Genomic DNA, 12300 nt, shown 5'->3' with positions numbered 1-12300 from the left:
AAAGTTGGACTGGCACAGGTCCCCTCTGATTCCAGTGAATGTTGCACTCAGCTAAATGAAGTCCAAACTTCAGCTCATACAGGACATTTTCCCCTCTAACAGCAGTCAGAAAAAGTGAAAGTACATCTTTAAAACTGTAGAACTATTATTTTAAAAGCACATTTTATGTTTTTAATGTTATGTTTCAGATGGATTTCTGCTGACTGCTGGTGGATGTTGTTGTTAGTGAGGATTTGGTTGTGAATGGATGAATGGCAGCAGGCTTGTGCCAGGCACAGGGTCTCCTCCTCCTCCTCCTCCTCCTCCTCCTCCTTTCTCCCTTTCTCCCCGTCATTAAATTGGACAGCAGATGGAAGTGAGTGCTGGGTTTGGTTGCTGTGGAGATTTAAAGGGGTGATTACGTTTCAGCTGTTCGGACCATTTTATTTTTTGACACAAAGGTTGGGTGGGTGGGCGTGCAGCACATTTAAGTGTACAACACGGAGATCGATGAAACTACTTCAGACACACCTGTACTGACTGCAGATCAGCTGGAGTTCTTATTTCTGCTGAAACATTACAACTTATAATTATTAGATGGCAGTAAGGGCAGATGTGACTGTGTGTGTCACAGTGAGGGCGTGGAGGCTGCAGCAGCAGTTGAGGGAACAATAGTTGGCCGTGACAGGCAACATGCAGGTCAGAGTGACTTTGTGGTTGGAGTCCAAAAAACACAAAAGCCTCTTCAAGCTTCTGAATTGCAAATCAGACAAAGAACAGAAAAACTAGCGTGTGCCAGGAGCAAAAGATCATAGATCATTAAGCTACACACTTTTTGAACATTGTGGAATACTGCAGTGCTCTTATATTAACTTTAAGTCTTAAAAAAACTTGAATCTGAAGCAGAATATGAAATAAATATCAAACTGAAAGTTGCTGCAAAACAATGTGTCTGGCCTAGCTTGAGAAATACTGCATGTTTCCACACAAAACTAGCATAGCATAGCGCATGCTAACCTATATTTCCCTTACCGAAATGAATGCAAATGCTTTTTCAAGCTAACATCTGAACATACTGTCATATTTATCTATTTAAACTAACGACATTTGTTTGTTAGATTTGCAACTCTGCACACAAAGGCATTTAGCTTAACATTTTCAATGTACAGATAAGATTAAAAATGTGCTGAAGCTTTAAAGTTAGACTTTGTTTCTGTGTTTTGTTGTTGTTTTGTTTTTGTGCTAAGCTAACTGGCTCTGACTGCACCTTAGCTTTACACTGTTGATAAAATGCTTTGTCTCCTCACCACTTCCTGTCATTGTTGAGGGAACTTGAACATTGTAATAGATGCGCTAAATCAAAAGAAAGTAACGTAAGTAAAGTTTTTAGTATGATTATATTTTTAAGAATAAAAGTACTCCAGTTAGGCCTGTCTCTAGGCTACATGCGTATAGCAATCTGCTAATAGCTAATAGCATAGCATATTAGTAACACCAGCCTCTCAAATGTAAACATTGCATGTTTATCTCTTTTATGTTTTATTGTGTCTTATTGGTATTCTTTAACCAGTTTTTATTATTTCTTTCTTATTATTTTGAATTTTGCACTTTGTTTTAAAATTTGTTTTATGTATAAAGCGCTTCGGGCAATCTCTGGTTGTAGTAAGGCACTTTATAAATAAAGGTTGATTGATTGATTAATTTCACACAAGCTAACCTGCTATAGTTTCACTAAAAAGCCAAATTTCATGGCGAACCGACACAACGGAAGAGAAAGACCTTCTGATAGAAGACACTCTTTGAAAATATAAAAAATTTAAATTACTGGAGGAGCAGAAGGTTGACAGAAACAAAAACAGGAAGTCATTTTAGCTGTAATTACTAAGGAGGGTGTGAACAATAAGATTTATGTAGAGCTGTGGACAAAATTAGGCAAGGCAACATAAGAGTTAGCCCAGCAGAATTAAAGAAATAAATCCCATCTGGATGGCAAGTGCACAGATGCAGAGCGCAGATGAGTTTGTCATGATGTTCACTGAGAGAAAATCCCCAAAAGTAGCTTGACGCGTAAAAAGATTTGTCACAGTAAATGTGATTTCATCTTTGTGGACAAAAAGTTAAAGAACAGAACGTAAACATAAGTGAGTTTAATGTTTTTATTGAAGGCTATTATATGCAGTGCCCTTTCATCTAACATCTAATATATATTTGAAATTCAGGTTTTAAAAAATACAACACTTCTTTTTCCAAGTTTCACATTTCAATATTCAGTAAAGTCAAATCAACAATTGTTTTTTTTTTTTTCATTTTCACACAGTTAAGCATCTAAAGTGAAACCCTTAGATACTTTTCAAATTCTATTTTCGTCAATGTAATATTTCTAAAGTAAAAACCTTTAGAGAACAGACATTTCCAAGTTTCTTTTTTTTGTTGTTTTAGAATATATTTTTTTTGTCATTGTTAAACTTCTAAAGTGAAACCTTTAGAGAATTAAGACAATTCTGGAAAGTGGGAAACATTTCCGCTGATTGCAACTGATGTCATGTTGCTCAGCAAAGAGGCCATCTTTAAAAAGTCCCTTTTTAAGAAGTCCTCTTTCTCAGCACCGCTTCTTCTCCTACTGCGCGTGCTTCAACGTGCGACATTTGCTCTGTGGGACCACAGGACGCAGAACTCGCTTCTCCTTCCTCTCCAAACCTCATCCGCACAAAGAATGAGGGTCGATGTGTCGCTCTTGTGGCATACCTGACCTCATTCACATAAAGAATGAGAGTCATCTTGGCATGGACGGGACAAGAGGCGACGGTTCACGGGGGCCCTTCTTTTGGGCCGGCGCCGTGCTGCCTGGACGTGAATCCTCCTCAGGAGTATCCAGGGATGAGCAGAAACAGGGTCATCCTGTTCATCAGGATGAGTATTTCCAGAAAAGAAGCTTTGCAGCATCTGAGCAAGTGAGGAGCTGAGTCCCGGATCAGCGCTCGGGCAGGCTGATCTCAGGAACCCAGTCGTTCAGACGGCGGCTCTCCTCACAGAACAGGTGCAGCTTCTCTAGAGCAGGATCCTCCCAAGACCCGTCAGCTGGGTTCTGTTCAAAGAAGAGAGAGGAAAGCAGCTTTAGTCACATGTTCCTTTACAAAGAGAACCACAAATGTAGTCTTGAAATCAAATAAGGTCTGAATCTCTGAGCTCCACATACCGTGATGAGGACGCAGTGCGCATCTTCAAGCTGTTCAGCCTTGTCTCCAACAATCTCAGCCAGGCGCTGCATGTCGCTCACTCTGACAATGCTGATGTCATTGTCGAAGCAGAAGGACTGGATGAGGGTGAAGTGGATCTGGAGAGCGATGTCACACTCGAACTCCTCATCCATGGCCAGGACGCAGAAAGACACGCTGTCAGGGTCACTGTGGAGACAAAGGAAATTCACCTGTTAGCTGCTGCTGCATGTGTGTTGATTGTGTTGAATGTCCAAAGATCACACCAAAGATCATCAAAGTCATTTTTTACTTTACTTACTCAGTCATGATTTTGGCGCTCTCATAAACTCCAACAGTCAGTCTGTCCTCGCTCTGAGCACAGAGCAGGGCTTCCTTCAGAGATTTTCCAGGAGACTGCATGGTCACAGTGTATCTCAACAGTTCAGCTATAGTGGTCAGAAAGTCCAGAGAAGTGAGTGTTTGTGCTGCTTCCAGGAACCATCCAGCATTTATACTGCAGACACGGCACACGCTCACTCTCTGATTGGCCGTCGGGAGCACAATGGCTACAACAGGCCAGCAGCCTCCACACCCCACCCTCCAGGACGCGTGCCCATAGAAAAGTCTTAGAAAGTCGGGGGCAGCTTTAGTTGAAAGGATCAGATGTAGAAACTCTCTGACCTTTTAAATGATTCTTTCAAGCTTACAGGAATAATGACACCACACAGGGAGACCAGACTGTGGTCGTCAAAGTCCTCAGGAGTCCTGGAAGAATTACAAGCGACCAGTGACTTCCATTCAAACCGTTAGAGAGCGATACAATACGATGATTTCACCTACAGAACTTCACATTACAGCTACACATTTAGGAAAGTACAACTTGTAGATTCTTTAACTTTCCAATTCTCTGCGTAATTTCAGACTTAAAAACTTTGAAACCATCAAAACAGATTGGTATAGGAGTGCACACAATCTAAAGCAACTTCCTATTGATTTTCTTACTGCTTAAACATTAATGGAAATCAATGGATGCCTGGAGCAACACATGAAAGCTCCAGTAAAATTCAATCTTATGTTATTAAGATTTAAGGTCAGCCGCTAACCTTCATTCATTTTGCCAATATATAATTCAAAGTAAAGGGTGTACAGTTCAGACTTATGATCAAATGTGATCTATGGTTAGAACAGAGTTGGATGCTTAGCGTGGTTTTAGATGTTTAGTTCCATATTTGTGGAAATGAATGGGAAATAACAGGTAAAATAAAGGCTATATGAGGAAAATGTGCCTAAAGAAACATTTTTAATGAATGAAAATCTACAAAATAAAGTTAAATCCATGTTGTGAGGAAATGACTGATCTGGTGGTAAGATAAATCTTACAAAAAGTTTCACCTCAGTGATGTATAAGTCTATGAAACTTCTTTGAAAACCTACAAAATAAAAGCATGAATGAAATATTGGGCTCGGGTTACTTTGAACGAAATCCATGTTGATTAGAAATGAGTGAAATCCAATAGAGGAGCTAGTAGGTTGATTCAAATTTGATATGGAGGAAAATGTTCCTATATGACAGTTTCACCTGAGTTATGTGTAGAACGAGGCAAAACCTACAAAATAAAAGTCTGAATTAAATATTGTTCTCAGGTTATTTCGCTTAGACAGGTGAACTGTATAGGAAGGTCAAACTTTGAATGATACTGCCATGATCCTTAACATAACTCTTATAAAGTTTGCTGAGGCTTTATGCTCCAGACCAATAAGAGAGAGAGAGAGAGAGAGAGAGAGAGAGAGAGAAGAATGGAAATATTTGCAATGTTTGAAACAGCATATCAGTGTTTTAAGGAAACATTTTCAAGTTATACTGTACTTCAGGCAGACATTTTTTTCCTCCTGAGCAATTTCACAGTACGGATTGTTTTTGTTTTTTTTATAGATTAGGTACCGGCACGCGCCGCTGCTTTGCATGCGTATAGATAGTCCTCACTTGAGGCGCGTGGCATCTGGAGATGCCTGCATGCTTTATCTCTTCTGTCTGCATCACTCTCCATAGCAACCGAGATATACCATCTGTCCCGGGTGAGGTGGGGTTTAGGTTGGGGTGAATGGATTGGTGGACAAAGGAAGTCAGGCAGCACCTGCTGGGCGTGGTGAGCTTATTTGTTTTTTTTCTTTAATTATTCAGTTGGTAATATTATTTTTTTGGTGCTATAGGGATAAACAAAACATAGAAAGAAATATTACACTCTACAAACTTTTTAGCAAATGATTTGCGGGTCAAACATAAACTAACCGCATAATAATGACAATAATAAAAGACATTGTGTTTATATCTCTCCAAACAAGTCATGTCTGCACACTGACGTCTGACTAACTTACCTTATCTGCAGCTTTAGACACTTTGTATTATCACGCATCATTGCAAGTGCCGGCCTCTGAGTCGCCGCAGGTCACCAGAAAAGGAGCTTTAACCACCAACACCTGTCGCGCAGTGCCGAGGAAGCCTCCGTCTGGCAGATGTGCCGCAGCAACAATAGGTCGGTATCGATTTGCACGCGCCTGCCCCGTGGTCATGCAAGCTGATCCTTCCTAAAATAGATCAGTGTTTGAGTCTCAGTCAGCTGGTTCTAAATCTAACTTTGAAGCAACGTTAAGAAACGTTAAGCCTCTTTGAGCAGCTGCTGTGCTGATGACTGCGCAACAGACAGAAGATGAAAGTGGTCAAAGATTGTTGTTGGGAGTAAATGTACAGATAAGAGTTTTGTTTTTAAGCAAAACACACTCTGAATTGTTGCGCGTGTTTACAGCCCAAACTGAAAGTGAATTTTATTTGCAGTTACACGTCTGGCATCTCTCCTTTTTTTGTAGATAACGTTTGCCATTGTGAAAGTTTGGACCATAAGCTGTCCTCTTTTGGCATTCAAATTTAATCAAAACTCAGACAACAGACTGGCGAATGTGGAGACTTGTATACAAAAGATCGGCTGCGCCCTGGGGTCGAGGTTGACCTAGGTTTAGGAGAGAGGAGTGAAGAGGAGGAGGAGGAGGGGGTCCCCTCATAGCGACAGTTCTCCATCTGCCGCTCTGCCTTCCGCAGAACAATAGCGCTAAATCAATCACCGCCAACCTGTGTCTCCTGCACCAGCCGCCCCCTCCTCTCTTTACGCAGTGGTGGCAGCAGGCCTGACCTGATGCAAGATGTGTTTTGGATTATTATGCAGATGAAATAGCACCATATAAACACGGGCTGTTGAGGATAAACTGATTTATCAGTAGAACAACTGATAAAGATGCGTGCGTAAAAGTTGAGATTTTGGATGATTCGTGTAACTGGCAGATGCAACATAACAAAGACTTTTTATTATAAATTGTGCAGAGTATAATGTCAACAAATAAACATAATCCGACATGGCACTGTGTAAATTGTGAAACAGGTGAAATAGAGCCGTGCGTAAAAGTTAGGTTGGGGTGATGGATGAGTGCACCAAAACACCCAAAAAAAGTGCAATAAACTTCAGAAGCCCCTTCCAGCACAATTCGGCCCATGTGGCTGCTGAACTCCCCAGAGTAAATAAATAAAACCCAAAGCAAGGATTTTCTGGCCAGCTGATGGCCACGTGGTCTGCATGGGCCAAGCAGTTTGCACAGCACGCACAGCGTTCTGGCACGCGCTAGTCATTTGCATTTGTATAGGGGCCAGTGATAATAGAGGGCTTCTGTGCGCACAATAGAGGCCGTTTTATGGCCAGCCTCTAGTCCACAGATGGCATCATCCACCTGCCCATTGGAGAGTGAACGGCGGGGGGGAGGGGTTGGGGCTCACTACACACTTTCTCTATGTTGATTCTGACACACTCTTGACAAAAGTTATTTAATAAAATAAAAACATCAACAAGTTTATTTTACTTTAGTCCACAAAGACTGTTTGGTTAAGTTTGAAAGCTTCGGTAAGTGTTTATGGAGCTAAAATTGCATAAAGCATTTGCCACAGCAGGATTACAAGCATAAGTGTCTATATAGGTAGTGCATGTACTTTAAAGACCCTATGGGCATGTATGGGTGCAGAATATGTGCAGAATGCGTCACTTTTTATCTACATTGCACAAAAAGTGCTGCAGAATAGCACCCCCAAACATTTAATTAAGCTATTTTTAGTTGTAGGCCAGGCTGCTGTGTGCAAGGGGGGGGGGGGGGGGGGGGGGGCGTGCGTGGCTCGATGACCCCCATCAATCTGCCACGAGCCGGAGTGTGACAATAGCATTATCATACCAATACACCATTCACCTCTAAGCCAATCAGGACGCGGCGCTTTCACTGCGCCGCACGAGCTGAAGGGTATAAAAGACGAAGGCTGCTGTTTAGAAAACACTCTGCTCTCGGATTTACTCTCCGATCGAACTCTCGAAATCTCTCTCTTCTCCCTTTTTGCGGAATATTTACATCTTCTTCTTCATCATGACTCTCGAAGAGGTCCTGATCCAGAAACCCACCGAGCGTGCCCAGTGCACTGGCAAAGCCCTGGAGGAGGTCCTGGTGACCGCTAAAGACAACGACTCCCTCACCGTGGGCGTCTACGAGTGCGCAAAAGTTATGAACCTGTAAGTATAAAACTTCTCTACAGATACAAACCTATATTTATATCCATCACTTTACCATGGACTCTGTTTTTGGATTGAATCTTATGCTCTTTCTTTATTTTGTCTCCACAGTGACCCTGACAGCGTGTCTTTCTGCGTCCTGGCCATGGATGAGGAGTTCGAGTGTGACATCGCTCTCCAGATCCACTTCACCCTCATCCAGTCATTCTGCTTCGACAATGACATCAGCATTGTCAGAGTGAGCGACATGCAGCGCCTGGCTGAGATTGTTGGAGACAAGGCTGAACAGCTTGAAGATGCGCACTGCGTCCTCATCACGGTATGTGGAGCTCAGAGATTCAGACTTTATTTGATTTCAAGACTACATTTGTGGTTCTCTTTGTAAAGGAACATGTGACTAAAGCTGCTTTCCTCTCTCTTCTTTCAACAGAACCCAGCTGACGGGTCTTGGGAGGATCCTGCTCTAGAGAAGCTGCACCTGTTCTGTGAGGAGAGCCGCCGTCTGAACGACTGGGTTCCTGAGATCAGCCTGCCCGAGCGCTGATCCGGGACTCAGCTCCTCACTTGCTCAGATGCTGCAAAGCTTCTTTTCTGGAAATACTCATCCTGATGAACAGGATGACCCTGTTTCTGCTCATCCCTGGATACTCCTGAGGAGGATTCACGTCCAGGCAGCACGGCGCCGGCCCAAAAGAAGGGCCCCCGTGAACCGTCGCCTCTTGTCCCGTCCATGCCAAGATGACTCTCATTCTTTATGTGAATGAGGTCAGGTATGCCACAAGAGCGACACATCGACCCTCATTCTTTGTGCGGATGAGGTTTGGAGAGGAAGGAGAAGCGAGTTCTGCGTCCTGTGGTCCCACAGAGCAAATGTCGCACGTTGAAGCACGCGCAGTAGGAGAAGAAGCGGTGCTGAGAAAGAGGACTTCTTAAAAAGGGACTTTTTAAAGATGGCCTCTTTGCTGAGCAACATGACATCAGTTGCAATCAGCGGAAATGTTTCCCACTTTCCAGAATTGTCTTAATTCTCTAAAGGTTTCACTTTAGAAGTTTAACAATGACAAAAAAAATATATTCTAAAACAACAAAAAAAAGAAACTTGGAAATGTCTATTCTCTAAAGGTTTTTACTTTAGAAAACGACAAGTTTAAGTTAATGTCTAAAATTATAAGAATTTGTTAGAATATCCTTTCAAATTCCATTTTGTATTAAGGAGAGAAATGTTTAAGAGAAAATGTTAAAAATGAAGATTTGACTTAATATGTTCTGATTTTGTTGGAACAATGTTGGAAACAAACTAATTTATGTCTTCTTAGCAGTTTCATAAGAGATGCTTGGAAACTAAGTGGAAAAAAATGCTCAATAAAAGCTAAAACATATCTTTTTTTGAGTTGTGTTTTCACTTTCCTTTGCACAGTTGTGTTTTAGTTTTGTGTGTTTGGATGGAGGAGACGGTCAGGTGTCAGATGGTGGAGGGGTGGGCGGGGTATGAAACTGACAAAAGTTTAAAACTCAGCAAATTTGCATGGGGGGCGCTAAGACCTGTCATCTGCTCGCTGTTGTCCCTGTAGGAAAGAAAGAAAGAAAGAAAGAATCTGCTACGGTCCCTCCTCCTGCAGATCTCATCTGCATGTGTATGGAGCATAACACAATAGCGGGAGCTCCAGGCCTGTCAGCTCCAGCGGTCCGCACAGAGCGCCTATTGTCTAGGACTGCAGATGTCTCCGAGACCACGCCGCGCCATCTGCCGCTTCCTGCAGGTGGGGGGGTCGGGCAAGGGCAGGGCAAGGGCTGGGGAGGAGGAGCCAGGAGGGAGGGAGAGGGGGTCTGAGTTGGGTCTGGCTGGTTTGGACCGGTTGTGGAGATGCGAGGGAGGTCCTGAGTATCATCTGGTGACCTGCCAGCTGCTGTCGGGACTATTATTTACTCGCAGGCACTTGCTGAAACTTTGGTAAACAGGCCACAGAGATCAGCTCTGTTTGGGTGCAGCAGCAGCAGCAGCCACCTGCGTCTGCCTCTAACAATGAAACCTGCAGCTTTTTAAGCACTTTTTTCAGTTTTCTATAAACAACTTTTCAACTAATATGTGGTTTTAAAAAACGTTTTTATAAATCAGGGGTAAATTTTGTTTTGATTTTTTATTTTAAGTATTAAAACTCTTCATGTAGTCAGGCCTATACAAAGTATTACAATCAATTTTTAATTTTATCAGGCACTTTTACATGCATCTTAGGCTATTTAAAGTTTTATTTACAAAGAATAAAATAGCTTATCAAAAGCTACATGTAGAAACTACATGAAGTCACTTTTAAACAATGTCAAATGAGTATAAAAGAAGTCTATATAAAACTGCTGTGTTATGAAAGCACACACAGCTTGGATGTGTGCCTTAGGCCCCTGTACGCCCGCAGCCCCTCCCTCTTAGGATCCCTCACCATCCCTCGGACCACTGGAGGACAGTCGCAGCCTCTCCTCTTCAGGGCTCTGTGCTGCAGGATGCGATAAGCGCCGGTGACAGGGTTGCGGCTGTCATCGAGCTGATTGTTCTGAAGGTGCTGTTCTGTAAAGCCGAGCTCCTCTAGTGAGATTCTGACCTCTTCCTCTATCTCTTCAAGGTTCCCGCGGCCCGTCTCCAGGAGGGTCTGCAGAGGGCTCGATGCTTCACAAGGCACCAAAGTCCAGGGAAACTCCACGGGTAAGAGCCAATCGCAGCCTAGCATCTGGTCAATAGCGTAACGTTCTGCAGGGACTGGCTTCAAGATGCCCTTGATGAGCCTTTGACAGGGGCCGGGCACCCAGGGAGGGATGGTGTAGTTGCCCTCGATGATGCTGCGCCGCAGCTTGCCCATGGTTTCGGCCCGAAACGGCATGGTGCTGGTAACCATGAAGAAAAGGAGGACCCCCATGGCCCACACGTCTACCGGGGGCCCCAGGTAGCAGTCGTCCTTGAAGAGCTCGGGTGCGGCGTAGGGGGGCGAGCCGCAGAAGGTATCCAGGGTGTTGTTACGGTTTGACACCTGCGTGCTGAATCCGAAATCGGCCACTTTCACACAGCCGTTGCAGGTGAAAAGAACATTCTCTGCTTTCAGGTCTCGGTGGATGACGTTGAGGTCGTGCTTCAAAGTAAAACAGAGGCCAGATTGTTATGTCTAGATCTGAAGCTGAGATGTAATTTCACATGCCTTCTGTTTCTACTGCTTGTTACTACTGCTCAGGATCACTTACCATGTATTTAATGGCAGAGAGGATCTGGGCAAAGGTGGTCTTGCAGGTGTTGTCAGGCAGTTTCCCCTCGTTGCAGATCCTGTTGTGGAGGTCTCCCCCTCCTGCGTACTCCACCACTAAGTAGAGGCGGCTTGGCGTCTCCACTACCTCGTACAGACGGACCACATTGAGGTGCTGCAGGCACTCCATGTTGCTGATCTCCCTTGAGAGCAGACGCTGGGCCTGACTATCAAGCCTTGTCTTATCCAGTATCTTAAGGGCCACTTTGTCTACAAAGACAGACAGACAGACAGACATTCAATAACAGTCTCACAAATGTAAAACTTCCTCATGTATTTGAATTAAAATTATGTTGTTTAGACAGAATGACATTTGGTGACATCATCTTGAACCCTTGGAATTAGTCGAGTCAGCTATACCTTTGGTCAAAGCATGGAAAGCCAGTTTGACCCTGGAGAATGTCCCGTATCCGATCTCCCCGCGGACCTTGTAGAATCCGACCCTGCGGCCTATGATCAGCTCCTTGATGGTCTTCTCGTCCTTGCACATGTCTGTGGTGAGCTTTTGCAAGGGGGTGAGCCGCATGGAGGGTTCGACCTCATCATCTTCGGGGCCAGCGTCAGAGCTGTCCGACAGGCTGTAGAGGCTGTGGCGGAGCCTGGTGCTCGTCACCTGGTAGTGGCCCCCCGGCATGTCTGCAGCAGGCAGAAGATAACGGCAAAAATCTGGTCATTATCACCTTATGATTTGTAGACAGTTATTTGAGAGTTATATGAGAACATGTTATGTAATCAAGGCCCTAAATATAAGTATTAGAGGATGCACTCGTTTTTTAAAAAAGCCATTTCAACCTAAACTTCTTTCTAAATTTTTAGTTTTCATAAATAAAATTATACTTATTTTTCTAGCTCTGTTCTAGGACTACACTGATATTACCAATTTTAACAAAGAGCAAACATAAAGGTCAAACTCTTCAAGATATGAAACAAGTAAACAAGTACTTACCAAGTTCCCAAATTGCTCTTCTGCATCAAAATGTGGCTGTAGAGTCCATTGCAAATGATATTAGTCTTCTTTTGGCACAGCAGGACCCACAAAACGTTTCCTTCATTTACATGCTTTAGTCAGAGACTCCTTCTCTTCCCTTTGTTAAGTGACTACTGTACACTGATAGAGTAAGAACACAGGACAGAGGAGGGGAGGGGGCATGTCTGTTTGATCCATTAGTCAAGTGGACAGTCAGTGTGGGCATCCCTAGTCACGCCCCCTCACCTCACCTCTTTCCTCTTCACACTCTCCTCACT

The 12300-nt window shown here is 43.5% G+C and overlaps 3 protein-coding genes across 3 annotated transcripts; 1 reads left to right on the top strand and 2 right to left on the bottom strand.

Annotated features, from left to right (window-relative positions):
• Nucleotides 1-2401: 2401 nt before the first annotated feature.
• Nucleotides 2402-3611, bottom strand: LOC114443689 (growth arrest and DNA damage-inducible protein GADD45 gamma-like). Its single transcript, XM_028417948.1, has 3 exons — nucleotides 3496-3611; nucleotides 3176-3383; nucleotides 2402-3064 (listed from the first exon to the last, which is right to left on the bottom strand). Exons 1-3 carry the CDS (start codon nucleotides 3594-3596, stop codon nucleotides 2951-2953), a joined length of 423 nt encoding a protein of 140 aa, XP_028273749.1. The 5' UTR covers nucleotides 3597-3611; the 3' UTR covers nucleotides 2402-2950.
• A 3942-nt stretch (nucleotides 3612-7553) lies between these two features.
• Nucleotides 7554-9150, top strand: LOC114443675 (growth arrest and DNA damage-inducible protein GADD45 gamma-like). Its single transcript, XM_028417919.1, has 3 exons — nucleotides 7554-7771; nucleotides 7883-8090; nucleotides 8202-9150. Exons 1-3 carry the CDS (start codon nucleotides 7629-7631, stop codon nucleotides 8313-8315), a joined length of 465 nt encoding a protein of 154 aa, XP_028273720.1. The 5' UTR covers nucleotides 7554-7628; the 3' UTR covers nucleotides 8316-9150.
• Nucleotides 9151-10128: 978 nt separating this feature from the next.
• nim1kb (NIM1 serine/threonine protein kinase) lies at nucleotides 10129-11689 on the bottom strand. Its single transcript, XM_028418319.1, has 3 exons — nucleotides 11416-11689; nucleotides 10997-11265; nucleotides 10129-10887 (listed from the first exon to the last, which is right to left on the bottom strand). The coding sequence occupies exons 1-3, from the start codon at nucleotides 11687-11689 to the stop codon at nucleotides 10129-10131; spliced, it is 1302 nt and encodes a 433-aa protein (XP_028274120.1).
• Between the last annotated feature and the right edge of the window lie 611 nt (nucleotides 11690-12300).

Source organism: Parambassis ranga, chromosome 12 (assembly GCF_900634625.1).
Source record: "Parambassis ranga chromosome 12, fParRan2.1, whole genome shotgun sequence".
Classification (NCBI taxonomy): domain Eukaryota; kingdom Metazoa; phylum Chordata; class Actinopteri; family Ambassidae; genus Parambassis; species Parambassis ranga.
Note: the sequence above shows the minus strand (reverse complement) of the source record. Positions and strands in the feature narration are given on the sequence as shown.

Coding starts and splice junctions, on each gene's coding strand:
- LOC114443675 (XM_028417919.1), top strand. CDS start 7,629: ATGACTCTCGAAGAGGTCCTGATCCAGAAACCCACCGAGCGTGCCCAG. Junction 7,772..7,882: donor TGCGCAAAAGTTATGAACCT/GTAAGTATAAAA, acceptor TTGTCTCCACAG/TGACCCTGACAGCGTGTCTT. Junction 8,091..8,201: donor CGCACTGCGTCCTCATCACG/GTATGTGGAGCT, acceptor TTCTTTCAACAG/AACCCAGCTGACGGGTCTTG.
- LOC114443689 (XM_028417948.1), bottom strand. CDS start 3,596: ATGCAGTCTCCTGGAAAATCTCTGAAGGAAGCCCTGCTCTGTGCTCAG. Junction 3,384..3,495: donor AGCGCCAAAATCATGACTGA/GTAAGTAAAGTA, acceptor TTGTCTCCACAG/TGACCCTGACAGCGTGTCTT. Junction 3,065..3,175: donor CGCACTGCGTCCTCATCACG/GTATGTGGAGCT, acceptor TTCTTTGAACAG/AACCCAGCTGACGGGTCTTG.
- nim1kb (XM_028418319.1), bottom strand. CDS start 11,689: ATGCCGGGGGGCCACTACCAGGTGACGAGCACCAGGCTCCGCCACAGC. Junction 11,266..11,415: donor TTTCCATGCTTTGACCAAAG/GTATAGCTGACT, acceptor CTGTCTTTGTAG/ACAAAGTGGCCCTTAAGATA. Junction 10,888..10,996: donor TCTCTGCCATTAAATACATG/GTAAGTGATCCT, acceptor TTTACTTTGAAG/CACGACCTCAACGTCATCCA.